Consider the following 10,000-nt stretch of genomic DNA (forward strand, 5'->3'; position numbering starts at 1 on the left):
CAGCCGCGTCCACACAGTGAAACACACTTAACACACATCACACACTTCTGTTCGAATTCAGTGTAGGCTGCGCCTCAGACGCGCTCTCATCCCGTCCCCTCCTCTCCCGCTTTCTCCCAGTCAGATAAGAGAACAATGCCGCCATCCATTGGCCACATCTTTAACAACACGTTTGTTTTTGCGCCTGGGTAGACATACTGCATGTGTATCCGATGCACTTTTAGGAAAATAGGTTCTGCACAAACCACAAAAGCTTTCAGTTTGTTCTCTGTTGGTTCTTACCTTTTAGACAGCTGGTTAATCTCTCCCCCTCTCTCTGTGATTTAGCTTTAATGTTTAGCTTAACAAAATATATATGCATATATTTATACAATTGACATATATCGCCCAAGTGGCTTTTAAAACTCATCAGTACATGTAAGCGCTCTCTCAATTGAAATTTGTTTTTCATGTGTGAATGACATGAATTACTTCTTTCTCTCCAAGTTGCCTGTAGATAATGTAATGAAAAATGGGCGCGTAAAATTATCGCTAGATGGCAGTATTGTACAATATATAAAAATGAACGCACATTTAAACGTGCTGGAGGTATCAGCTAGCCTACCATAGACAAATCGTCTTGCTTGCTATTTTATAAAGACTCAATCACTTGTGAACAAGTATGCAAGAAAGGCTTTTATGACTGAATATGTTTAGGGACACATACGAAAACCACCGCGTCATGTGGAGGACGAAGATATCAAATAGAGACCAAAAATTGGATATATGTTAAACTACTAACACAACACTCAGCCTGGTAAATCATACCAACCGGTAATTATTTCATGTACTTCAGGGTATTGGAATATAAATATTAGTGGCAAATATTGTATGTGATATTTCATATACCAAGCCTATACATGGTATAAGGGAGCATAACATGTTAACAAACTCTAAATACAATTAAAACCTACCTGTTTCCAGTTATTCATTTCATGATACTTATTTCAAAGTATTTAAATTGCATGTGTTTCTTAGCTAAAGGAAACCTGTTCTCTTGGATTAATTATAATTTTCTAGGAAAAATTTCACTTCAAACTGAGTCAAAGATAAGTATTTTAACCTTTGATTGAAAATGTTTTCAAAGTTCCTTGATTCTTGGACAGAACCAATGGGGCCAAACAAGACGACCTCAAAACTATTTTCTTTAAAGCTGCTGTGAGTGAAACTTTCATGAAATACTGAAGTTACCTGGAGGAATACTAACGCTAACTGGTGAAATACTGAAGTCACCTGGTGGAATACTAACGCTAACTGGTGGAATACTGAAGTCACCTGGTGGAATACTAACTCTAACTGGTGGAATACTGAAGTCACCTGGTGGAATACTAACGCTAACTGGTGGAATACTGAAGTCACCTGGTGGAATACTGAATTACTTAGTGGAATACTGAAGTCACCTGGTGGAATGCTAACGCTACCTGGTGTTACATTCTGTTAGGTGAAAATTCCCTCAAGTTATCTCAGGGCACCGGAGCTGTAGATCAGTATATTTATTCAGTAACATTTGCAATCGGGCTCACTCACAGCACAAGGATGAAAGTGAAGCAATTTCACTAACATTGCACAGGGTTTATATACTTAAGATCTATTTAATTCTGACGCCATAAATGTTCCTAAAAACAGCAAAAATAGCCATGCTCGACTAAAAGTCCCTTTGTGTCATCCCAACTGCGCTTTTTAAATGCAAGGATGACAGTTTTACAAAGGGTAGAACAAGCACAGTTCAAACCTTCTTATCACCTCTGAGCTCACCCAAACATGTGCAGAAGGTCCCTCTCCTTACGCATATAACTCTTACTCATATGCAGACTACATGACGTCAGCACCTAATAATCAAAGTTACACTCACACAGAAACACAGAAAAGCCATGTTGCTGTGTACAGAAGCACATGATTCATACAAGGTAATTATTAATACAAGGCACTTGATTAATATATTCTTAAGTCATTAGCAGTGTCTCAAAATGAGCTCTATCACATTCTGATAGCTATCAGGGCAGTCTTGCTGCTTTTTCTAGCCTTGTAAGCATTAGGCATCCTTCCTTCTCAGTAATTTGCCTGTGCACATAAAAGTAAAATAAAGGACTGAACTTGCGCTGTAGTATCAATTGAAGTTAGTGTCGTTAGGCCGATGAAGCATTGAGTTCTAGGAACTGTTGTCACTCACAGAAGCTTTCCAAGGGAGGTACAACAGTGTACAAAGTAAAGGTGATTTAAAAAAAATTACCTGGAAAAAGATTGAAACTGTTCCTGAAGAGAAATCCCCAATCTCAACTGAGAATGCTTGAATTTTTAAAAAGGCAGTTAAACACTTTAATGAAATACCCTGTTTCAAATACTTGAAATTCTTCTTTCAGATGACTTGTTGTAACAACGCTGAAGTAGCCCCAAATTAAAAAAGCAGTTCACAGAATTGACAGAAAACAAGTCACAGAACTCTGGTTAATGAGAGCCGACTCTCCAAGACTGAAATTCTTCTAGAATGATTTTCTAAATGAGAAGAAAAACTTAAAAAGCTCGTTGTCATATAAAACAAGAAGACTGTGATATGTGTCTTTATTTCTGGATCATACTATGAAGAAAATATATTCTTATCACATTTTGCTGTAGTGAAGCATCAAGGCAACACAATGATCTTGATCTGATTTTGCTGCCATGGTCTCGATGCTTTAGTGCTGATAAATACATTTGGTCAGTCCTCTAAGGAAATCGAGGAGAAATCCCACAGATGCCTATGAAAATATGAACTCTGGAGACTTAAGGTTGAAATGCTAAGTGTGTATTCAACTCAGAGGTCAAGTAAGGCAACCTTTCTTATGTTCATTGTAAGGCTACATGTCAAAATATGTGAGAAATTATTTAAGCTATGATCAAGAAGGAAACCATCAGAAATATTGTCCTGCACTAATATTTATGGAGAAATTAATTAAAATAATGACCAACTAATCAAAATACGCATTGAAAATGTTGGCTCTACGTATTTGAGACTTTGTCTCTATATGTTTTATTGTTTTTCCTCCGTAGGTAAAGATGAAAGTGATGATCTTACAGTGTAAAATATGCAATAGGATGTCATGCAATAATTGCAACCCTCTTTATCATGAGGACTTGACATCTGGCGTGAATACTGCATTCGTTTTCATGCTATTAGTTTCTCGACGTGTAAGTAAAGTGAGAGGCTATTATCATCAAGAGCGCAAACGAGATGGGTTTCCGATGAAGAACACGCTGGGAGCGCTGATGCCGGAGACTCCTACATATCCCAGAACCCCAGATGGTATTTTGTCACGTGACTTTTAAAACTACAGCAAGGTGTTTTTGATTCCCTGCTCGCGCGGACATTCAGCTCTGTGAACTGACAGCGGTACGCAACATGAAGTGGCGCAGCTTCTTTTAGAATTCGCGCAGTTAAAAACAGTGGATAGTTAGCTACCTTAAAGTAGCCTTTAGAGAAAGAGACCGTTTCGACGCGCAGACAGAACAGGAGGATGGACGTGGAAAAGCGAACCAACAGTTTTGAGTATGCCGAGCGGAGCAAGGCAATTAATGGTGAGTCAAGCTTCATTCATTCACCAGTCATTCAGAGCCCAACGTTACCTAAACTGTTGCAACTAGTCCTAGCTACAATGTAGCCCTGATACAGTTCATGCTTTCCATCTACAACCACGAAAACTAATACGAAAAGTGTGCTAATAGTAACCGCTTAAAGTATGGACGCAAAGATGAACAAAACAATAATTTAAACGAAACACTGATTAATTAAAGCGGACCTTTAACCAGGTAGGCTAGGTTATTTCCATAGAAGGCTAAGTTATGTTCCTACAAATTCTACCCGTTTCTTCCTGCGTTCAGCATTAGCGAATTTACATATTGTCTAGAGACAACTTGTTGGATGTATCCTAACTGAATACACAAGGCACGTTAACTAAATGAACCTTCCTTAAAGGGTCAATACAAACGGATAGGACTGTAGCCTATTCTAAATTGAGTCTCCAAGTTTAGAAACGGAAGAAAATAACAGCTCTTCCATAATATAGCAATGTTTTGCCGTGATTGGTGCCTACAAGACCTGGTAGATAAAGTTTTATATGCAGGGCTGCAGCTAGAGGATCTCTGGAGATCGTAAAAGGTGAACTTTTGAACTTGAGCGAATGCACGACTCCACAACTCCACACTAACAACCAGCCGAGAATGGAAATGATGCAACTAAATAACAGAAAAACACTTCAACATCCATGTCTACGTTTTATGCCACATGCAAATAATAATAACAGTGGCAGACAATGCGTTAATGCATAATTTGCCTACTGTGTTCTACTGGTGAATTATCCCTGGTCTTTGCACAGATTGGATAGAATCTGTGTATGTACGCCTTGGAAGATTTGGCTAATCAAAGATTTTCAGTTGGCTAATCATTGGGAAAAAAATGACATCTTATTATACATACAATAATACGTATAGTAGTAGCCCTACTATCACTGGGTTGTATTAAGTTAAATTCATCATGCAACGCTATTTTAATGGAATTAATATTTTTTTTCATTCTTAATTAATTCATTTTTTAAAAATACGTCTTTCAGATAATTTGGCTGTAATTTTAAATTCATTTCTGAAGCGCACCTTTTATGCTACAGTAAATCGCCATGATGAGTTGGTAAATGTCATGAGCCAAGCACTTGTGCTTGCACACTCTCTTAGGTTAAATGTTTTGCCACGTTAGCTCCGGTGACTGTATTGATGACGGCTTGCATTCTTTGGGGAAATCTCTCTCTTTTTCTCAATATAGCTATACTGGGAATAGTATGATGGGCAACATTTTATGATCTTCTTCGTTCAATTCTAAATTAATTCTTAGTTGACCTTAAAATAATAGTACATTCAGTTGCGGATTTTTTGTTGTTTGGGAGCTTTAAGGGCATAGGCTATCCATTGTATCGATAGGCCATCCCTAAATAATTAAAAGAAACAATGGCGCTACCACTTCGATGTAGGTCCCTGGCTCAGGAGTCGGCCTTTGTGTGATTTAAATTCTTTATTTTGTGTTACGCAGTGACGTGCTGTTGCAGCTTTTATATGATGAGCTTATCTTGATCTTCTATGGAAGCGTGCCTAAAGAAAAGCGTAAATTAAAGGACAGGGGTGGGGGGCGGGGTTGATGGATCCGTAGTGGCAGGCAATCCTTAACGAACTGTGGATTCTTGCGAGGTATTAAACACCAGAAATACAAATGCCACACATAACATATCAGTTCTGTAATAAAATAATGTTTTGTTGTAGATGGTAGGTTTGGATATTGGCCTGTTTAGAGGCAAATATTTAAATGTAATTGTGAAAGCAATTTGAAATTCCTGAATTTATTTCTAAAATGAAAGAAGATCTATCGATGAAAAGCAACATTATTTATCTACTCTTTAATTAATACATGTTTTTAAATATTTCGTTTCTATGCTGTGAGCTCCTGAGGTGGTGTTTGTGTGTGTGTGTGTGTGTGTGTGTGTGTGTGTGTGTGTGTGTGTGTGTGTGTTTGTGTGTGTGTGTTAAGTGGCACCACTACTAATCAAATTCAACGTTTCATATCAGTGTGAGTGTAGGCTTACTTTCACACATGAGATAATGCTGAAGCCATTTAGTCATTGCTTAGACAACGCTTTCAGGCAGAATAAGAGGTGGTGTTGTGTTAAAGTTGTCTGCTACTATATTAAAACATTACTGGTATTATACATTTTTTATGCTTTATTCTACTTGTACTTTTCTACCTTAACCACAGCCAACCCCGATGTCTGTGGTACCACCGTATGTATATAGGTACAAATATACATGCTTCTTTTGGCAATATAAGTGCATATTCAGATAACATGTTTTCAGTCACTGATTTTTCTGTGTGTGGTCTGCGTATTAAGGTGAAGTTTCAGTGCATCTGCTGTTTGTGTGTGTGTGTGTGTGTGTGTGTGTGTGTGAGAGAGCTTTGCCCCTTGCCAACAAGGAAAAGGCTGGCAGATGTTGGAGATGTAGTTGGGGAGTCTGTTGAGGCCCCCCCGAACCCCCCCACCCCCCGCCCCCTTGCCAGCTCAGCAGCAGTGATCGGGTGTGGGGGACATGTTGCTGCTCCTCCCTGGGGGGAATATCTGTGTTGTTACTAGTGCTGGAGGGGTCAGAGATTCGGAGGTGGAGAGGAGTTTTGAAATGGGATGTGTGTGTGTGTGTGTGTGTGTGTGTGGGGGGGGGGGGGGGGTGCGTGTGTGTGGGGGGGGGGTGCAAGCTTAGAGGCCTCCCCTGCAGTGACCAGAAACAATGACGAGGACTACAGTACAGGAAGACAGAAGTGTGTTTCGGGTGAGGGATCTGCTGTGAGTGTGTAAGTGTGTGTGTGTGTGTGTGTGTGTGTGTGTGTGTGTGTGTGTGTGTGTGGTATGGGGGGGGTCTTGTGGTTTCGCTCTGCTGACTGTGAAGGGGGGGTGCTGCTGATCAATCAAGTGCCCTTTGCGATCACGTCTTGACAGGAAAACCTCTTACCTCCCAATCTCTTCTGTGTGTGGATCCCCATCTCTCCCCTCACTGTCACACTCCGCCACACAAATACATGGCTGCTCCACAATCTCACCTCCTCCAGTGGGAATTGATGCCCTTGTGCTCAGACTGAGTTTCAGGGCAACATCACTTACTCCATTTGGGGGGAACTTTGTGGTTGTCTGTATTGCTTTACATATCAGGGCTGTTTTAGCATACCACGGGAAATGTGATACTGTTTTCCTTGGACCCGGAGGCTTTTTCTACTTTGATTAACTGCATATCTTTATAGGCCTGGAAGTAGCTGCTGTAGTTGTCCAAGCTGCCTCGTGGGTTCTTTTTTGACAGTGAAACCATGCACACTAAATTTCTGCGGTTGTAATGTAATTCACGACCAATGGGACTTGCTGCCTAGAATTGATAGGAGACTGAGAGGATTGTTGTACCCAAAAAAGGTTTTTTCCTATTCAAGTCTCTCTTTTGTGTTAGGAACAGAATAACCGGATTTAAATAGACATTTATCTCTAAACTGGGATCTTTTGAAATATCTCATACTATTTCAAATCTAGTTAGTTTCACCAGTTGTTCATTTTAAGTTGTTGAAATTATCAATTATTATTATTATTATGCGTCATCAAATGCACTTTCTATAAATTAATGAAAAAACGCTTGACATATGAGTTTTATCGACTTCTCCCAAAAAAATGTCCATATATTGTCGAACGTTTTGCTTTTATTATAAGGTGGTATAGAACTGACTTCCTTCAGAGATCTCAGTTAGAACCATGAGTCATTGCTCTTCGAACCATACTGACTATATTCTGCTCGACGAATAACGAATTCCATGAGATCCTTATCGTCGGGCTGTTTGTGGATGCTAATGACTAGCAGAGGATTAGTGGTACGAGTTATTGACAGTTCTGCGGCCGGGGCCATAATATGAGGAAAAGCAATAAGATGTCAGGCAGCAGTGGAGACAAGGAGGTTTCTTTAAGGGTTGTGTGTGTGTGTGTGTGTGTGTGTGTGTGTGTGTGTGTGTGTGTGTGTATGTGTGTGTGTGTTTCTGATTTGAACTGGCCCTTGAGCCTTAGTGCGACATCAGGGTCAGTCCTCCTGGGTTGTGCAGATGAGCTGTTACCTGGCAACCTGGTTTTATTCGCCTCTCACGAAAGCCAGTAGACAGAGAGGACAGAAGGACAAACTGGCATGTTCCTTCAAAAAAAAAAAAAAAATGGATGTCTCGATAAGATCTTTAGGCATCTGTAGCTATAAGGCCGTATAGGTCCCTGGCAATTCTCTCCTACTTAATTATTTGGCCTTGTCCTGAGACAGCATCTTAACATACAGATATTTTGAGTATCTGTAGATCTGTAAAAGGTGAAAAAGGTTTTATTCATAAGGTCATAACACACACACACACACACACACACACACACACACACACACACACACACACCATATCCTCTGCAGTCAAGTCCTTTGGAGGCCTTTGTGATGTCTGCCGGAGGTTGTGGGGGCTGAATAGGAGAGCCAGGGCCCTCTGTGTTGCCATGGGAAAATCATGCAGCTCCCATTTGACCTGCGCGCATACCAGTGTGTGCAAGTGCAGTCATCAGCCTTGACCCCTCACCGCAGCCTGACCCCGCTGACAAAGCAGCCTCTGAAGGCCACTGGGCCAAGAGGGGAGCCTTTGACTGACACCACCTCTCTCCGCGGACGAGACGTGGAGGGATGTTGCATACCACGTAGATGGGCAGGAAGAGGATGACTTGGACCACCGACATCCTGTGTGTGTGTGTGTGTGTCTGTGTGTGTGTGTGTGCAGGGTTGGGAATACTCTTAAAGGTCATACAAAGCTACAAGAGCTTTGAGGATTTTCTCATTAACCCCACAACACACTCAATGTCTTAACTACCCGTGGGGTTCAGTGTCCAGTGTCTTAACTACCCATGGGGTTCAGTGTCTTAACTACCCATGGGGTTCAGTGGAGGGATGTCTTAACTACCCGTGGGGTTCAGTGGAGGGATGTCTTAACTACCCGTGGGGTTCAGTGGAGGGATGTCTTAACTACCCATGGGTTTCAGTGTCTTTACTACCCATGGGGTTCAGTGTCTTAACTACCCGTGGGGTTCAGTGGAGGGATGTCTTAACTACCCATGGGGTTCAGTGTCTTTACTACCCATGGTGTTCAGTGTCTTAACTACCCATGGGGTTCAGTGTCTTAACTACCCGTGGTGTTCAGTGGAGGGATGTCTTAACTACCCATGGTGTTCAGTGTCTTAACTACCCATGGTGTTCAGTGTCTTAACTTCCCGTGGGGTTCAGTGGAGGGATTTGAATGTCCTGTGTCCTTATTGTCTTTTGCACAATGAGTGATGACTTGTGTAATTTGTGACTATCTGAGCGTCTTGTTTTGTTAATTAAATAAAGGATAATTTTAATACAACATTATTATACCTCTATCTCAGTAAAGCATTAATATTTGGCATCGAGCAGCTGTTCCATTTGGGATCAAAGGCAAGTTTTTAGGGGGAGGGAGAGCAGGAGAAGGTGGTATTTAAGGGTCATATAAAAGTGTGTGTGTGTGTGTGTGTGTGTGTGTGTGTGTGTGTGTGAGTGGAGGCATGGTACTGTAAAGGATACCCGGCCAGTTGGTACAGTAACAATGACCGCTGCAATCTCATACTGGCCCTTTTGTCGGCAGGCTGTGATTTCCAACAACTGTGCCGTAAAAAGCAGTCCTAGCGTGGCTTGATTAGCTTTTTGGCCAGAGGGAGGCATTTACGGGTCCCCCAATAAAACAATGAACTTGGAGGGGCTGCGACACACTGCCCTCCCCAGCAGCATCATCATCTCACTCGCTCACACACACACACACACACTCACACACAGACACAGACACACACACACACACACACACACACACACTCGCTCACACAATCACACACACTCACACACACACACACACACACACACACACACACACACACTCACACACACTTACACACACACTCACACACAGACTCACTCACACACACTCACACACAGTCACAGTCACACTCACACTCACACACACACACACACTTACACACACACACACACACACACACACACACACACACACACACACACACACACACACACACACACACTCACAGGACACACACACTCACACTCACAGGACACACACACTCACACTCACACAGGACACAGGCACTCACAGGGTCTCAAGATTTATCACTATGAACCAGAGAGCGAGCCAAAGCACTTCCCCTTTCCTCTCATAAAAAATTCTGCCCCCCTTTCTCTCCCCACCTCCTCCTCCTCCTCCTCCTCCTCCGCCTCCTCCTCTTACTTCGATAACTGTAAGCTCACCTCAACCTTGGCTCTTGGCCAGGATTTTTTTTCTTCTTTCCTGTGGTTTTTTCTCTCTCTCTCTCTCTCTTTTTTT

At 41.7% G+C, this 10,000-nt stretch overlaps 2 protein-coding genes across 2 annotated transcripts in view; one reads left to right on the top strand and one right to left on the bottom strand.

The window, feature by feature from the left end:
- The window catches only part of LOC308368509 (olfactomedin-like protein 2A), a 32,173-nt gene extending 32,171 nt beyond the window's left edge, over positions 1–2 (bottom strand). Inside the window, exon 1 of the mRNA XM_080842692.1 lies at positions 1–2. This exon is cut by the window's left edge and continues 249 nt beyond it. The gene's annotated coding sequence lies outside the window, so the exon portion shown is untranslated.
- Positions 3–3,530: 3,528 nt separating this feature from the next.
- Positions 3,531–10,000, top strand: part of nr6a1b (nuclear receptor subfamily 6, group A, member 1b) — a gene marked incomplete at both ends in the record, with an annotated part of 140,405 nt that continues 133,935 nt past the window's right edge. Inside the window, one exon of the mRNA XM_080841899.1 lies at positions 3,531–3,591. Coding sequence (XP_080698025.1) covers positions 3,531–3,591 — 61 coding nt within the window. The remainder of the gene's footprint in view (positions 3,592–10,000) is intronic.

This window comes from Sprattus sprattus (genome assembly GCF_963457725.1).
Source record: "Sprattus sprattus genome assembly, chromosome: 7".
NCBI lineage: Eukaryota > Metazoa > Chordata > Actinopteri > Clupeiformes > Clupeidae > Sprattus > Sprattus sprattus.